Source organism: Polypterus senegalus, chromosome 3 (assembly GCF_016835505.1).
Source record: "Polypterus senegalus isolate Bchr_013 chromosome 3, ASM1683550v1, whole genome shotgun sequence".
Taxonomy (NCBI): domain Eukaryota; kingdom Metazoa; phylum Chordata; class Cladistia; order Polypteriformes; family Polypteridae; genus Polypterus; species Polypterus senegalus.
The window spans coordinates 55,306,726-55,326,078 of NC_053156.1; the positions used below are offsets into that span (position 1 = coordinate 55,306,726).

At 39.0% G+C, this 19,353-nt stretch overlaps 1 protein-coding gene across 4 annotated transcripts in view; it reads right to left on the reverse strand.

The window, feature by feature from the left end:
- The window catches only part of erbb3a (erb-b2 receptor tyrosine kinase 3a), a 147,511-nt gene that overhangs the window by 60,745 nt on the left and 67,413 nt on the right, over positions 1–19,353 (reverse strand). For all 4 annotated transcript variants that reach the window (XM_039747240.1, XM_039747239.1, XM_039747238.1 and 1 more), the window contains exons 2-5: positions 16,087–16,244; positions 15,784–15,970; positions 3,816–3,941; positions 3,496–3,558 (exon numbers count right to left, since the gene is read on the reverse strand). In XM_039747240.1, coding sequence (XP_039603174.1) covers positions 3,496–3,558; positions 3,816–3,941; positions 15,784–15,970; positions 16,087–16,244 — 534 coding nt within the window. The remainder of the gene's footprint in view (positions 1–3,495; positions 3,559–3,815; positions 3,942–15,783; positions 15,971–16,086; positions 16,245–19,353) is intronic.

Below are 19,353 nucleotides of genomic sequence, written 5' to 3' on the forward strand. Positions count from 1 at the left end.
AACAAGGGAAAAGGGGAGTGTAGTACACACGAGCAAAGGTCAGCCTTTCAGGAACAGAAACCAGATGGAAATTGAAGAGAGATGAATATATTAGATAGGACAACAACAACAACAGTAAAAATCAGTCCACCTCTAAAACTGAGAGGTCCACTTAGTTACCAAGACCAGTTACCAGTTACCGAGACTGCTCTGAATGTTAGAAGCCCTTCAAGCATGGAGATAACTACCTCAGTAGCTGAACTAATTACAGTCATCTCTATTATAATAACATTAAATTATTAAACTTTTTTACTGGCTTTTGTCCATTATACAGTCACTATAAACTTGAATCTGACCTGGTAACATCAGGAACAAGACAGGAACTAAACATAGATGAGGTGTTAGTTCATTGTAGAACATTCAGGCTCACACTGTGGCATCTTAAAATTGACATTTGTCTTTGGAATGTGGTGGGAAAGCATAATACCCAGAGAAATCCTACATATACCCAGGGAGAACATGGAAATTCCACAGAGAAGATAAAAAGGATGGTGTTACCACCAGTGAAATATCAACCAGAACCTCACCCTCAGTCATTTCAGTTACACAACCATAAATAGAGAGCCAGGCCAGAAACCTAAAACATCTGAGATAGATAGATAGATAGATAGATAGATAGATAGATAGATAGATAGATAGATAGATAGATAGATAGATAGATAGATAGATAGATAGATAGATAGATAGATAGATAGATAGATAGATAGATAGATAGATAGTCTGAGCTAAATAAGAGATAGTGATCTATCTATCTATCTAGTGCCTTCCAATATGGTGTCCAATCTGAGCAAGAACTGCTTCGCTAATCCAGTCATGATGCCTTTTATGGCACTTACACTATCTCTCCATATATCTAATATAATGCCTTTATCAATTTATCTATCTTTCTGTCACTAGTGATTTCTTGTCAGTGATACTTGGGTTCAGTTTATTTTTGTATCTGTCTGGGTTTTCGTTGGTGTCCTCCTGCATTGCAAAGACATGCATGCTGAATTCATTTGTGACTCTAAGCTGGCTCAATGATTGTGCTCAGAGAAGGATTAACAACCATCTAAGATTCTGGTTCTGCTGCTACCAGAATAAACTCCAACTCTACATCACACTGTCATGGAAAACACAAGTTTAAAAAACAATGAACAGAATTAGGAAAGAATAAAACAAAAGCAAAGAGGCAATAATGCCTTCGGACAGTGAGAAAGAAGAGATGTCAACTGCTGAACTAAATACACCACTGGAAAAGATTTCTTCTGTCTAAAATAACCACCAGATGCCAACGTTTGACTTAAATTGAATTTGACAGTGGAAAAAGGCCAAGCAGTGTATATAAACGGATCTACAGTAGGGATCCAGCAATAGTTGCAGCATTAGTAATAATAGTAGTGAGACAGGCATACATTTTCACAATACTGACACTAAAATTTGGTTTGCAGGTGATTTCACATTTGCATAGCATGAAACTCATTTAAAAGCTTTTTGGGTGGAAATCATGGAGAAATGCTCCCTAAACCTTCATTCAGTGTTTAGCGGTGTTCCTTTCTACAGCTGCATGAAGCATGTAATCCGTACCACACTGGTAAAATCAATTCTATTTATATTCTACTAGCCGTTTCCCGTGGCTCCGCCCGCATAGTAGTGAAACAGGACAAACTTTAAAAATCAATAAACAGAAAAGTATCACAAGGTACACTCCAAAACACAGAGGTAGACCGATTCCCCATTCCTGACGTCACACTTCCCCCTTCCCTCAGCCCACAGCCTCTGTCTCGTATTAGCGCAAATATATTGCCCCTGCAAGCGAACTATAATTCTTATCATGATGAGAGAAGTTGCAAAATCAACTGGAATGTTCAAGCAAATTCTAGAAAAAAAATCTAAATCCATTAAGTATTTCTCTTGTTTGCTAGCTAAGCGGATGTAAGGTACACCCAGAGTCTGGCGCGTGAGTGAGGAGTACCCCCTGTTCCCCTCTCCTTGGCCCACTGCATCTCTCTTGGATTCACGCAAATAAATCGGTACCGCAAGCGAACTATGATACTTAGCACGGGGAGAGAAGTCAAAGAATTCTTGCTTCAGAATGTTCAAGCCAAGATATGGGAAAAAACCCAATCTAAATCTGTTAAGTAGTTCTCCTATAGATAGCGGACAGACAGACAGAGAGACACTGTGTATTCACTGTGGAGAAGTGCTTTGCCTTTTTTAAAAATGTGATACGCTTTATATTTTCCACATGAAGACGCATCAAAATGCACCATCACACACATTACTGTGTTTTTTCCCCACAGAAGAGCTCACTACATGGAAAGTCTCCACTGCCAACACCAATAACCCCCCATTACCTAGCCACCTTATCCTAGTTGTGGATATGCACACTTTTTTTAAAATTAAAGAGCTTTATTTAAATACTAAATGACGGGCAGTCACATACGTAATTAATATATGAGAATGCTTTCAGACAGAAACTAAACATAAGTTATTGAATGAATTGTCTGTGAAGAGAAACACTGAGTTTCACTGTTAACTGAGTTTTGCTCAGTACTAAGCAGCACCAGCAATCACATTGCCGCAGAGTATATTAACATTATTACTGGAATCCCTGCACAACATGGAATACATTGCCACTCTCCAGTAGTGTGTCACATTGCTGTGGAACTAATAAAAGAATACATTATTTTTATAATATCTTCAGTTTTTTCTTCTGATACTACAATTTACCCTTATCTGAACGTCAGATGAGCAGTTTTAAAAGTGAATCTGCAGACTGGAAGAGGAGAAGAGAGACACAAAGAAGGGTTTTAGAATTAAGAACAAACAGGAGCACAGCAAGGAGGCAAGCGATGGGATGGCAGAGCTTGGAGTACTTAGGGAATTCAGAAATTAAAAAAACAAAAAAAAAAAATCTAAATCAAGCAAACAATATGCTGTGTGACTTTAGAGGTGACTGGACAAATGACAGGCCTGAAGAAATACCCAAGTGAATGCACACTCAGAAGGAGAATCATCAGACATCTTCATACAACATGAGAAAGAGGAGTTGTTGTCAAACCACATCAAAGTCAGTTCATGTGATCAGGGCACGTATGGGCATGATGGGCACTTGCTGGGGGGCCCAGGAGCACAGGAGCCCATGATGTTTCTGATGCCTATGTATGTTTCTGTTTTGCTATCAAAACACGGTCCCCAGTGCACTACTTTGCCTGGTGGTATATAATGCTGTTAAAATGGCCCTGCATGTCATGAATGTCAAAAGTAGAGGAGGAATGAGAAACTAAACAACATGAGGAGAGCTGGGACGCTGAAACACAGCTATTGATTCTCTGGTGGAAGAACATGTTTTCAGGTACTTGTCACTATGTGTGGATTTGCTGTTTTAAAGTGTTGCCAAGTGACAGAGGGACTTTAACAACAGGAGCACAGCTAGAGAGAAATGGAAAGAGAAAGAGGGAGATATTTTCTTACAAGTCTGGCATTCATTCTCATCTGGACCCCAGCATTTGTTGTTGCAAGATGGGTGGCATTTCCCTGAAAAAAAGAAACAGAAGATTCAGCTATGCCTCATTTATAACCATCATACTGATCTCAAAGTTTTTGAATGTACTATCTGCCAACCTCCTTCGGAGATCGCTAATATTTTTAAAGTCTCCCAACCTCTCTTCAGCCTGCATCTGCCAAATGTTTCTCTCTGTTTCACCTTGTCCCCTTTTTTCCCTTCTCAAGATGACCAGACAACTGTTCTGGTCTTCCCTTCATTCACCCACCTCTCTCATGTTTTTACTCACCATATCCAATCTTCTTGCTATCCAGGGTGATGTTTGCAGTTTCTTTCACAATGTCTTTCCAGTCAATTGTCAATGCATAGTACAAGAAAGCGTTGTTTTTGATCTTCACCCCTCCTTCCAGGATCTCTGAAACAAACAGCAATGAGAAAAATGTCAGTACTTTTACTTTTGCTTCATTAGATGGCATGTCTTCTGCTGGTAATGTCACTGGCCTTGTGGTAGAGTGCCGTATGAAAGGTGCAATATAAAATCCTGTTTGCTTATCTTTACCCTTCTTTGCTCTTTCATACTGTAGTTGTTACAAAAATAGCTTTTACTTTTTCTATCATTTTTGAAAATTACTTTACCATGTATGCAATGAACTTGAAGTTTGCTGTTCCTTAGCCTTATGTCTACTGCAATACGCTTTAATCCAGTACAGCTACAGTATACAATCATTTAATGTAGCTTTATTGGATAGTTCTGGTTACCGCTATCATCGCTATTTTAATACACGTTACAATGCAGATTTAATATTGTAGTGGTGGTTGATTTGCATGGCTTCTTTTGATATGTCTTATTTTTAAATATATCAAGTTAGTATTTCCTCTTTGAAATCCATAGTTTGGCACATAAGGACATATTATCTAGCCCTCACTAAATCCTAAAGTTAGATACACTGAGCCACAGGTGACAAATGACAAACATATAACAAATTTTACTTTCTCATTAGATATTCAGCAACAATAATCCAAGATATAAAAGCCAGACATGAAAAAAATAAATGCATCACCATGTTTCAGCTGCTCGTAGTTAACTCCTTTAACAGCAATAATACAAACAAATTGGCTTTGATCTGAGTTTGGCAATCTCTGACATCATTATGGAGAAATATTGTACAACTCCTCCTTTCAGCATTGCTTCAGTTCTTTAATGTTTGAGGACATTTGTACAAGTAGGAGGAAACCCCCACATATTATGTTGCATTCGACTCATCTTGATGTCTAGTTATGCAAGACATCAAGCTTCTTGAGGTTCACACCTATTTTTGGCCCTCTAGACCCTCAAAAATGTAATGTATTTTTGGACCATATTTTGTGCAGTACACCCTTATGACAAAGAATAAACTAACAGGTGTGTCAGTAAAAATGATCAGAAGGATTTGGGAAGCTCTGTCTGTCACATCAGCTGACCGGATGGGTTCCTAATGGGATACAAGGGATCAAAATGATTTCTTTTCACAAAATTAAAAAAAATTGGAATTTGTAATATAGGCATGAAGAGTGTTATTTTATGCTATTTTGAGTTTGATGATTACAAATATGATGATGTTTGATATACTTGATTCTTTACCAGTGGTCCTAGTCAATAATTACAAATATGATGTTATTTTTAATCTTTTACTAGGAATAGAGCCCAATATAGACTCCTACCAGAGAGTGAAAAATGACACATTTCTATTACAACCAAAAAAATATTCAGACTTTAAACATTTAAACTGAAGCACACATTTTAATATTTAAAATATCTGATGTGGCTATTCTTGTCTATTGAGTAAATCATGGAATTTCTTATGAACACCCCAAATGAGGGCAGCTGACGCCAATTTAGACTTTTCATTGGTTGCTATGGCTGTCTAACCAGAATGCTCCAGAAATGTGTGACATCATTGAATCAATGATGTAAAGGTCGTCCCATGCATTTTTTTTTTCCAAAATTAAGAGTTGGTGTGAAATTTCTGCTATAAAACGTCTCCTGGTTAACAGAGTTTCTTTTGGTGTTAAGGTCTTTGATTTTTGATTACTGTTTTGCATTTGATGAGAGATCGGTTAAACTTTAGATAGATAGATAGATAGATAGATAGATAGATAGATAGATAGATAGATAGATAGATAGATAGATAGGTACTTTATTAATCCCAAGGGGAAATTCACATACTCCAGCAGCAGCATACTGATCAAAAACAATATTAAATTAAAGAGTGATAAAAATGCAGGTAAAACAGACAATAACTTTGTATAATGTTAACGTTTACCCCATCGGGGGAATTAAAGAGTTGAATAGTGTGGGGGAGGAACGATCTCCTCAGTCTGTCAGTGGAGCAGGACGGTGACAGCAGTTTGTTGCTGAAGCTGCTCCACTGTCTGGAGATGATACTGTTTAGTGGATGCAGTGGATTCTCCATGATTGACAGAAGTCTGCTCAGCGCTCGTCACTCTGTCATGGATGTCAAACTGTCCAGCTCCATGCCTACAATAGAGCCTGCCTTCCTCACCAGTTTGTCCAGGCGTGAGGTGTCCTTCTTCTTTATGCTGCCTCCCCAGCACAACACCACGTAGAAGAGGGCACTCACCACAATCGTCTGATAGAACGTCTGCAGCATCTTATTGCAGATGTTGAAGGATGCCAGTCTTATAAGAAGTATAGTTGGCTCTGTCGTCTCTTTCACATAGCATCATGATTGGCAGTCCAGTCCAATTTATCATCCAGCTGCACTCCTAGGTATTTATAGGTCTGCACACAGTCACCTCTGATGATCACAGGGTCCATGAGGGGCCTGGGTCTCCTAAAATCCATCACCAGCTTCTTGGTTTTTCTGGTGCTCAGGTGTAAGTGGTTTGAGTCGCACCATTTAACAAAGTCCTTGATTAGGTTCCTATACTCCTCCTCCTGCTCACTCCTGATGCAGCCCACGACAGCAGTGTCGTCAGCGAACTTTTGCACGTGGCAGGACTCCGAGTTGTATTGGAAGTCTGATGTATATAGGCTGGACAGGACCGAAGAAAGTACAGTTCCCTGCGGCGCTCCTGTGTTGCTGACCACAATGTCAGACCTGCAGTTCCCGAGACGCACATACTGGGGTCTGTCTGTAAGATAGTTCACGATCCATACCTTCTCTGTCAGCTTGTCCCTAAGGAGCAGAGGTTGGATGGTGTTGAAGGCCCTAGAGAAGTCCAGTGCCTCTGTCCAAGTGGGAGAGGGATCGGTGTAGCATAAAGATGATGGCATCCTCTGCACCCACCTTCTCCTGGTAAACTTTTTGACTACATTCCATGTCCAGAACATTTTCATTAAAAATTCTCACTATCTCCTGGTGAGTCAATATGACAGGATTGCTATCTACATGCAGGTATACAAAATCATAGAAATTAAAGAGGTTGCACTTACATCTTCACATGCCTCCAAGCTATAAATAATGTCTTGCTGCGCTTTTATGCCTTTGCTGTATAGATTAGCTTTTGTTGAATAGTTTACCATATAGGGCACCTTGTCATGGGACATATTTTTAATGTTAAATTTTAATGAAATTTCCTGTACTGCCAGCCATCTGACCTTGCACACCTCTAAACGTATTGAGCATTTTGATCAACACCACTGAGGAGCTGCTTTATTTATATTAAGTACATTTATATTCTTTTATATCTGTGAAGCCACCCTCTCTCCCACATGCAGGGACTGGGCTGGGAAGGGTTAAGTTGTGGCAAGAGCTGTCTCTGCCTCAGTCTGCATGCGTGCGTGCCATTTTCTCGACGGAGTTCCCATGCTTTCCGCCCACGCACAGCTCCCACCTCGATGCACACCTGTCGCGCAGGTACCGGAGGCGTGGTGCTGCAGGACTGTGGGAAACTGGCCTGGTATTTCCTGAAGGCTTACACACTTGCTGCCAGGATCCAGTGAGTCACTTCTGAGGAAAGCCCAGCCCTCACCTACTCTTCTTGGGTACATACATCATGCTTAACTGAACAAACTATTTATTCATTCATTCAAAATAAATGCTGAATTTTTTTGGACTTGGTAGTCTTCTGGTCAGTGTGCGGACTTTCATGCAGATGATGATCCTTATCTGCCTTCTATTACCTCATCTTTTGCTCCACACAAGTTGTTTTTACATTCTGCATCAGCAGTGCATCATTCATTCCAGAGCACTTGCATCATCTTTAGTCATTCCTTTTGTTTATTTCTAATTGTGTTTTCTTCCACAAACCCAGTCTTTGAAGCTCCTTATCACACTGATCTCTGCTAATATGTTGCAGGTAGAAGCAAGTGGCAATTGTTTCACTGACTCGTTGGGCATAACTTTAGTGTGCAATACATAGCATTATATCTGAGAGCTAAGGGATGTATTGACTTGCCAGGGTATTTGCATTAGTAGGACATGCCAGAGTAGTTTAATAAGAAAGGAATGTTTTTTTTCGTTAAAGCTAAAATCTTTTCATGGGAGCTTGGTAATACAGTGGGTAGTGTTGCAGCCACACCACTCCAGAAACCCATTTTTGTACCCTAGCCTAACCATTCTCTTTGTGGGGTGCAGCCACCTGTGATGCTGGAATGAAGGTAGACGCCCCAGCTGTCCACGAGACCAACTTCATCAAATCCTATCTCACGAAGCCTGAAAATAAAGCGTAATGAAATAAGAACATTTAAGTCAGGTACAATGACCACTGGAGGCTGGGTGGTCTTTTGGCCTTGGAACCCTTGCAGATTTTGATTTTTTTTCTGCAGCCTAACTGGAGATTTTTTTTTTCTGTCCTTCCGGCCATCTGACCTTATCACTGAACTCAAATATTTGAATATATAAGGACGCTACTCTTGTACTTGATAGTAGTTTATGGTGGTGGCTGAGAAAAACATACAATTTCATGTTTTCATGCAAAATGAAAACAGTTTATGATATGACAGTTAATCTATGATATAAAGGGATGTAATATTGCCCTGTTCTGTCTGATGGCAAATGATGTGAAAGACATCCATGGGGAAAAAGAAAAAAAATTCTCATGTAACTCATGTTGCATAGACCACATGTCTGTTATCTGTCCGAGACAGGAAAAAGCAGGTCAATTGAAATGCACAACATTATGCAAATACTGCATGTCTTTTCTTCTAATTGTATGCCAAGTTTTCTGTAAGTAATTATTAATAATATTTTAGCAATAAATGTGTGCATTTTGCATGTTTTCAGCATATGAATGATTAATGGACAAGTAAATAATCTGACTTAATTTATGCAAGAATTTTTTTTCTTTTTTCCCATGGACATTTTCTTACGTCCACTGGATGGATGGGTCACTTTTACATTCCATTATATCATAAACTGTTTCATTCTTGAAAACATTAGATTAAAAACGTTTGTCAGCCATCATTACAAAGTATATGGTTTAAATAACATATAAAAAATATTTTTGGGTGGAGTATTCCTCTAATGTCTTCTTTACGCTTTCTGGATGTAAATTGTAATAAATTCACTATGACTTCCTGGTCATTCTCAGAATGGATACTTTCAATTAGTGATGCACTGAAATGGACATTCATGGTCAAGCCAAAGCCACATTTCAAAAGGACTGGTCTGAATAATTAATACATATTTTTTGTTTATTTTCTGTGTCATTACATAAGGACTAAATTAAACTACTTTTGATTTATGCTTTTCAATAAAAATTTAATTGTAAAATTCCAAGTTGATGAAAAAAACTTTTATTACTGAAGTCAGTCATTTCAAAATGACCATATTTAAAAGATAGACAGATACAATATATTACCAAATGTATTGGGACCCCACTCAAAATTACTGAATTCAGGTGTTTCAATCACTTCCATAGCCACAGGTGTAGAAAATCAAGCAGCTAGGCATGCAGACTTCTTCTACAAACTTTTGTGAAAGAATTGGTCGCTCTCAGGAACTCCATGAATTCAAGGGTGGTGCCATGATAGGATCCCATCTGTGCAATAAGTCCATTCGTGAAATTTCCCCGCTACTAAATATTCCACAGTCAACTGTTAGTGGTATTATGACAGAGATGAAGCAATTGGAACAACAGCAACTCAGCCACGAAGTGGTAGGCCACTAAAAAGCACAGAGTGGAGACAGCGCATGTTGAGGCGCACATTGTGCAGAAGTTGCCAACTTTCTGCAGAGTCAATAGCTCCAGATCTCTAAATTTCATGTCGCCTCCAGTTTAGCTCAAGAACAGCGCATAGAGAGCTTCCAGGAATGAGTTTCCATTGCCGAGCAACTGCATCCAAGCCTTACATCACCAAGTGCAATGCAAAGTGTCAGATGCAGTGGTTTGCTGACAGGGAGAAAATATTTTGTTAGTAATTACAACTCAAAGACACATGCGATATGGTGTTCCACAAGGCTCTATCCTGGGTCCGCTGTTATTCTCAATCTACATAGGTCAGATTATCTCAGGTTACAACGTGAGCTACCACAGCTAGGCTGATGACACACAGCTGTACTTATCAATAGCTCCTGATGACCCTGATTCTACTGATTCACTAACAGAATGTCTGACTAGTATCTCAGAATGGATGAATAGTAACCTGAAATTTTAGTGATCAGCAATGGATACAATGAGGCTATTAGAAATAAACTGGATACATTAGGATTAAAAGTCAAGCGGAGGTAAAAAGCTTAGGGGTGATTGTAAATCTGAATTTTAAATCACATATTAATCAGATCATTAGGACAGCATTTTTCACTTAAGAAACATAAGTAAAGTTAGACCTCTTATATCACTGAAAGATGCTGAGAAATTAGACGCCTTTGTTTTCAGTGACTAGATTACTGTAATGTCCTCTGGATATAAATCGTTTGCAACTAGTGCAGAATGCAGCTGCTAGAATCCTAACTGAAAATCTGAACACATCACACCAGCAGCGTCACTCCTGGTTACCTGTGTCATTCAGAATTGACTTTAAAATTCTGCTTATGGTTTATAAAGGCCCCATCTTATATTCGGAATGTCTGACACCTTATATTCCAAATCGTAACCTCAGATCCTTAGTGTCTCCTTAGAATTCCAAGAACAAAACTTAAAAGAGTGGTACTGTTATGCCTGGAATAGCCTGCCAATAGGAATTGCAGGCTGATACAGTAGAGCACTTTAAAAACTGCTGTGGCCTTTTATAACTTCATTTTAATCTTAATTTAACTTAATCCTGATACTCTGTATGTTCAATTCATCATAATAACTATTCATGGTGGCTCTAAAATGGACCCCTACTCTCTTTTCTGTTTCTTTTTCCGGTTTCTTTGTGGTGGTGGCCTGCGCCACCTCCACCTACTCAAAGCTTCATGATGCTCCAACAATGATGGATGGATTAAAAGGAAGAAGTCTACGTGACCATCATCATCATCAAGCCCTTCCGTGAGAATCCTAAATCCAAAGAGGACTGTTTCATTTATGTTAGGTAGAATGCCCAGAGGGACTGCATGGTCTGATCCCTACAGATTTTATTTTTCTCCCTGGAGTTTTTTTTTTTTTGTTCCATTGAACCTTACTCTTATTCGATGTTAATGTTGGTTTTATAATTGTGTCTTTCATTTTTCTATTCTTTAATATGTGCACTTTGAGCTACTGTTTGTATGAAAATGTGCTATATAAATATAAAGCAAACTGCCACTGAACTCTGGAGTAGTGAAGATGTGTCCTCTGGAGTGACGAATCACGCTTCTCTGTCTGGCAATCCGATGGATGAGTCTGGGTTTGTTACCAGGAGAGTGGTACTTGCCTGACTGCATTGTGCCAAGTGTAAAGTTTGGTGTGTGGGGGGTTATGGTGTGGGGTTGTTTTTTGGGGGTTGTGCTTGGTCCCTTTGTTCCAATAAAAGGAACTCTTAATGCCTCAGTATACAAAGCCATTTGGACAATTTCATTCTCCCAACTTTGTGGGAGCAGTTTGGGGATAGCCGCTTCCTGTTCCAACATGAATGTGTACCAGTGCACAAAGCAAAATCTATAAAGAAATGGATGAGTGAGTTTGGTGTGGAGGAACTTGACTGGCCTGCACTGGGCCCTGCCTTTGAGATGAATTAGAATGGAGACCGAGAGCCAGGACTTCTTGTCTAACATCAGTGCCTGACCTCACTAATGCTCTCCTGGAAGAATGGTCAAAAACTCCCATAAACACACTCTTAAACATTGTGGAAAACCTTCACAAAAGAGTTGAAGCTGTTATAGTGGCAAAGTGTGGGACAACTCCATATTAAAGCCTATGTATTAAGAATAGGATGTCATTAAAGTTCATGTGTGTGTAAAGGCAGGCGTCCCAATACTTTTGGCAATATAGGATAGATAGATAGATAAAATGTAAGTGAATTTAATTTTTTGAGGTGCTTTACCCAAATCCTCATTGCTTATTAAGCTCAATCTATTTAAATAGTATCCATTTGTGTCCTGATATTATTCCTTCTCCATTTTTCTTTACCCATTTTCTTGTTCTATTCTAAAGGAGTTGCAGTTTCTCTTAGTACATTGTATGCCACTACTCGCTCATTCCTAATTGTAAACATTCCAATAAAAATGTCTAAAGAAGGTGTCCACACCCATCAATACAATGCAGTGTGATGTTTTGCTCATTCCCCAGAGCAAGAGGCCTTGTTCAAAAGTATAATTTTAACCAGTGAAGGTAAGCAACAGAAACAGCATCACAGAAGAAATCTGGCATTTTTGCTCTGAATACTGAATGTGCCCTTTTATTGGATGAGATTTGTTTTATGAAATTTGGTGTTTTGCTGCTAAAGATATACTTGCAATTGACGATAAAATACATAAAATCATACTTATAAAATGTAAAAATTGTTCCTCATAGTGCCAGAGAGTGTCATCATATTGCATGTTGATCAGGCACGCAAGAATTTCACTGTACTTTGTACATGTAACAATACCACTACCAAAGGTGACGGCAAAAAATATTTTAAAAATGTCAACAATAATAGTATGAAGAAGTTGACAGATGTATGTCTTATTACTGTATGCTCTTAAGCACTCTATGGAATCCTTAGAGGGAGAGCATTTTTCCCAACTCAATGATGTTATCTTTTTTCTCTCCCGAAACCCTGTTTTTTAAAGAGACTGGAATTACTTTTAAAACCATTTCTTCCAAAGTAGTAATCAAGTGAATAAACATGCTATATGCATTCATTGGCCACTTTATTAGGTACATCTTACTAGCACCAGGTAGGACCCTCTTTTGCCTTCAGAACTGCCGTAATTCTTCGTGGCATTAATTCAACAAGGTGCTGGAAACATTCCTCAGGGAGTTTGGTCGATATTGACATGATAGCATTATGTAGTTGCTCCAGATTTATCAGCTGTACATCCATGATGTGAATCTCCCATTTCACCACATCCCAAATGTCCTTTATTGGACTGAGAGCTGGTGACTGTGGAGGCCTTTTATATATAGTGAACTCATTGTCATGTTCAAGAAACCAGTTTGACATGATTTAAGCTTTGTGACATGGTGTGTTATTGTGCTGGTATAGCCATCAGAAGACGGGAACACTGTGATCATAAAAGGAAAAGGGATGGACATGGTCAGCAACAATACTCAAGTAGGCTGAGGCATTTAAATGATGCCCAGTTGGTACTAAGGACCCCAAAGTGTGTCCAGGAAATATCCCTCACACAATTAGACCACCACCACCAGTCTGAGCCATTCACACAAGTCAGGATGGATCCATGCTTTCATGTTGTTGATACCAAATTCTGACTGTATTATCTGAACGTCACAGCAGAAGTCAAGACTCATCAGACCAGGCGACATTTGTCTGATCTTCTACTGTCCAATTTTGGTGAGCTTGTGTGAATTTTAGCCTTAGATGTCTGTTTTTAGCTGACAAGAGTGTCACCCAGTGTTGTCTTCTGCTTCTGTAGCCCATCTGCTTTTCAACATGTGCATACGGAGATGTTCTTCTGCATACCTCGGATGTAACAAGTGTTTATTTGAGTTACTATGCCTTTCTATCAGCTCAAACCCGTCTGGTCATTCTCCTCTGACCTCTGGCATCAACAAGGCATTTTCGCCCAGAGATCTGTTGCTCACTGGATATTTTCCTTTCTCAGACCATTCTCTGTAAACCATAGAGGTGGTTATGTGTGAAAATTCCTGTAGATCAGCAGTTTCTGAAATACTCACACCAGCCCATTTGGCACCCACATCCATGTCACGTTCAAAGTCACACAAATCACCTTTCTTCCCCATTCTGATACCTCGGTTTAAGCTTCAGCAGGATGTCTTGGCAATGTTTCCATGCCTAAATGCATTGTGTTGCTGCCGTGTTATCGACTGCTTAGATATTTGTGTTAATAAGTAGTTGAACAGGTGTACCTAATAAAGTGGCCAGTGAGTATATAACCCAAACATACATTAAATGAATTACAGCAATGATGTACTACTTATAGGATTTTCCTTTCAGCAGCTATCACCTTCTTGTGGCAAATAGTTTGTTTTTTTTAGTTATTTTAATTGTTATTTTCATGAGTGATATGATGATGTTTATCCCAGTTAAATCAAGACACTGAGTTCTACCGTGATGTATTCTTAAAAACATGTAAAGCACATGCACATTTTGCTAAAATAAATACCTCAGAAAAATTAAAGTAGTCTACAAAAAGGTAGCCTCTTGACACAGAATCATGCTAATGAATTAAAGATCTAACTCCCTAAAAAAAACAACCCCTTCCATTACTGGTCAAGAGTCCTACCTTGTAAAAATTTCAAGTAAAGATTGGAGCAATAGGTGTCATTGGTCTAGCATTTACCTGGAGGAAGAACTCAGAAACCCAGGTGATGTCAGCTAACCTGCACACAGTCAGCCCACCAACCACCATTTTGATCCTTAAGATTTTGAGCTCTTCCACCAGCTCAATACTAAACTAGGGATGCCTCCAGTATTCAAAATTTAAATAATATACTAGAGAACGTTTCTGAATGCTGAATAGTTAAAGACAAAAGGCAGAAGTAGAAACTTTTCTTGCACTAAAGAAGCTTCTGTCTTCTCGCTTTCTGTGTAATTCGCACTTGTGTCTGCATTAATCATCACTAACTGTTAGTTATGTGGATACAATTAAGATAAATTACAACGAATATTATAAAAGGAAGAAGTAATAGCAAAAAAAGAAATACAAATTTTTGTATTTCATGTAAATGTAAATATCAGCACCTTTCTGGCACTTTTCTCAATGCAAAAAAGAGGAGAAAGGCTGGCTACTTAAACAATTAAATCCATTAGAATTTATTCTGCCTCATCTATTTGTGAAACTGGTTGGAATGAAAGCCTGCAGCTTTAGCGGTACACCAGAACTGGACTCAAGAAAAACTGACCTAAAAGATAAAGAAGACTGCATGGAGACCTAATCCAGGTGTTTGAAATGTTCAATGGTATTGCTAAATTTGATCCATCAGAATTTCTTTAAATAAAGTATAATCCTCTCAAGGACACTGTGGACATTAAGGAAAAGGCTGAAGCCAGGAAGCACTTCATCACACAAATGACTAGGGGAATTGGGAAGAAACTAGTCATGTGTTTGAAGCGGAATCTGTGCCAACTTTAATAAAATGTACCTGAATGAGATCTTAGGACAACTAAGGTTTTGTCTAACCAAACAATATTAATGAAGTGAGGGGTGTCCTCTTGTTTATGATGTACTTTTATCAAGTAGACCTTTGTTCTGTATTAGTTTAGTAAAGTGAAAATGTTCAGAGCTAACATCTGTATTGAATTCAGATTGAATTAAAATTTTCCTGCAAGAAATATAATTTTCTATCCTAATATGATGCTCTCCTTTCCTTCCCTCAGAAGTCTTTTGGCAAGATAAATATGGCACTTCTGTCCTGTAGTTTGCACCATTTCATGGTTTTAGAATAGTCTTAAATTCAAGGTTGAATGTAGTGTAGGTGTGTCTCCATACCTTATTTACTAAATACTTTTTCCCTATTGACATCATATTACATAGGTTTATCATTCTTGTCCAGTTTCTAACGAGCATGAATGCCATAGTGAAACAAACTATGAGGGCAGAATCTCTCTGTGAATATTCTAATATTTGAATATTTACTCAGCCAAAAATTCCTCCAGTGGATGAAAAGAGTGAAAAGAGGTTATAGAAGACAGCAATCAGAGTTCATAATGGAGTGCGAGTTACAGCCTAATGGTTAGTGTCACTTCTGTGCTGGTGGGCCAATTGTGTTGTAAGGACCCTTACCTGTCAGATGAGTCATTCCCAGCTGTCTCAGACCCAGCGTTCCATCTTTCTGATAGTTCAACATAATAGTCAAGGCGTAATGATCTTCAAAGAGGCTTGTCCCACGAATGACACGAAGGTTTTCCAGAGGCAAATAGTCGACCTGGTTGATGGCAATCAGCACGTAGCCCATCACTTCTCTGATAGACTGCAAAGGAAGTGGAGTAAAGGTTAGAAACCCATAACAAATTTATCATGAAATGGCTTAAAACTGTAAACTCAGCATGTCCTTTCCTACAAAGCTGGCCAGCTCTGCCACCCTACCCTCAGAAAGGAGATGTCCCGGTTGTTTTCCAAGTAAGTAATCTCCAGGTTGCTCATGACAATCTCACAGCCTTCATACATGTTCTTCAAAGTGGTGTAGTGCATCTCGGGTGTCCCTGATATGCTGAGTTTATTCATGGTGCCGCTGCACACTGGAACTGCAAGGGAAGATGGGAGATAAAATTTCACATTGTATTAAAGTTGCTATTGTCACCAAGTCTTACATTGTTGTATGTTACATTCTCTCCCACACCATTTACCATTCCACCTGCACAAAACATCTGAGAAGAAGAAGAAGAATTGTGCTGGCAACACAGAAAGAAAACAACAGGTCTAGATGGTGTCTCACCCTCCTACTTGAAAATTGTATTTAAATACAGGTTTTCAATAAATCATTAGTGCTTTGTGAAGCTCTATAACAGCAATTGTTTACATTTACTTAGAGTTTTTCTCACTACTCAAAGTGCTCTCCATACAGGGAGGACCCAGGACATGAATCCATGATCTCCTTGTTGTGAGGCAGCAGTGCTACCACTGCACCACCTGTATGGAGTTATTATACTTTAAACAAGAAGCAATCATACCAATACCAAAAATAACAGGACTGAATGACTACAGGCCTGTTAATTTGAAGTTGTGGTCACAAAAACCTTTGAGAAACTGGAAAAAGCTCACTTGAAGTACACTGCAGCTCCCATGTTGGACCATCTTCAGTTTGCCCACTGAACAAACAGGTCAGTGGAAGATGTAGTCAATATTGGTTTGCACAACATCCTGCAACACCTGGTCAACCCATGGACTTATGCAATCTTGGTTCAGCACAGCTGGCAAAACCTTCTCTAGCCCTCAGGGATACTTAAAAGACCACTGCACCACTATAGTCAACTCAATACTAGTTTGGTTACTCCTTCCCCTTTGTGTTTTGAAGATTCAGCAAAGTTCTCAAACATTTCTCAGATTGCTCCTAACTCGCATGGAAGAGAACTCCATGGAGTTTGCTCATGCCCAGCAATGAACTGATACTGTACTCAAGGTCATTTCCTGTTTACTTTCCTCACTTCATTGCTCCTTGCAAATCTGAAATGTATTATGCAGGGTTTGAGAATAATATAACATAATAAATAATATGGCATGGTGCTTTAGAGGTTAGAGCTACCAATTAATCAGTCCAGCATCCTGTGTTTAAATTCCCTGCATGATTGCGCTCTGTGTGGGTTTTCTTCTGTGAAATTCAGTTTTCCTCTAAAATTAGGCATGAGAAATGGACATTCCAATATGACCAGTGTGGGTGTTACTGTGGGTGGGCCTGCATTGCCCCGTGTGAATGAGTGTACTTTGTCATGGACTGGTATTCTATCCAAGGCTATATCTGATGTTCTGGAGCCCAGTACCCAAGACTGCAACAAATGAACTTGAGAATTTTATACATACATATATAGGTTTAGTTTATTAATAAAGCACATATAAAACAAGCAATGTTGACCAAAGTGCTGCACATTAAAATAAATAAAGGTTTGGAGCATGTGCTGATACAGCATATAGACCCTCCCACCACATAACAAACCACATTAGGATTCCAGATTAGGACCCAAGTGCAGCCATGCAATGGGTGACACCTCAGCACCAAATGGAATGCAACAGTGTGAGGTTTGTTATGGTGGCTGTAGTGCCAATCCTGCCACTAACCCCCAAGTTTTCCTTGCAAGTTGGAGGGCTTACTTGCAAGGCTGAATGAAAGTTAACGTCATACCCAGGATGGAGCAATTTTTTAAGGTTAAGGGCATTGTTCAAGGGCAGAACAGAGTGGAATCACTTGTGGCATTTTACAGGATTTGAATCGGCAAACTTTCAATTGTAAATAAAGGTAAAAAGAAGTGCATTCTAAGACAGGAGAAAATTAGACAAAAGACATTAAACAGAAAATACAAATGTAAGCAAATAAATAAATAAAAATATGAAATGAATCAATTCTAATTAAAAGCCAAAGAGAAACGATGTATTTTTAGTCCGGATTTAAAGATGGTCACAGTTGTTAGAGATCTGACACGAACAGGCAGATTGCTCCAACGCCGAGGGGTGGCTGGTGCAAAAGCACTCTCACCTTTATGTTGTAGATGAGCTCTTGGTACCACTAAGAGTGTCTGAGAGGATCTAAGTTGGCAAGATAGAATGCAAAGGTGGAAAATGATGGAAATATAGGAAGGTGCTAATCCATTCAGGCACTTCAAAATAATCAATAGCACCCCAGAATCAATCCTGCAACAGACCAGAAGCCAATGAAGAGATGCTAGTATAGGAGAAATATGGTCATGTTTATGTGTGGCTGTCAAAAGTTTAACAGCAGCGTTTTGGACTAACTGTTAACGAAAAAAGGATTGATGGGTAATGAGTTATAGTTGTCTAGTCACAAAGAAATACAGACATGAGTTACCTTTTCAAGATCAGCAACAGACAAAAAGGACTTGATCTTGGCTAGTACTAAAAGCTGGAAAAAACAGGCCTTAACAACACAATTTATATGTTTATCTAACTTGAGACCACGATCAAATATCACACTTAAGTTCCGCAGGATTTAATGTACTGTGTAGTGAACCAAAATTACAATTAGAGGTACTGTGACGGTTTGAGAGCCCAAACATCACAATCTCAGTTTTCTTTACATTAAAATCAAGAAAACTGAACAACATCCATGATTTATTGTCTTCCACACATGGCCTATGAGAATGAGCCTGTTTCAGTGGTAAATTGATTTGCAGGTCACCAACATAACAATATGCGTAACATATATTTTAAAGATAGACCCCAAGGAAAGCAATTATAATCAAAATAACATGGAACCCAAAATGGACCCTTGGGGGATACCACAAGTGAGTGGCTCTGGGGAGGAGAAGCAGTCCCTAGGGCATACAGAGAAACTTCTGCCCATCAGATAAGACCTGAACCAAGCAAGAGCAGTACCTTGTATGCTAATATCCTGCTCAAGACGGGTAATAAGAATATTATGGTCTACCCTGTTAAAAGCTACAGTAAGATCTAAGAGCACAAGGAGAGCAGAATTACCAGAATCAACAATAAGTAAGAGGTCAATAAAGTCCTTTAAGAGAGCAGACTGGAATGTTTTACCCCTGGCATTTCTCTCCAAAAAGTTCTGGTGTTGCATACAGTATATATGTTCTCAAACCTGCTTCATCTATTTGAGGGCAACTGGGCAAGAGCTTATCCTGGAGAAGACACCAGTCCATCACAAGGCACACTCGATTACAGTGA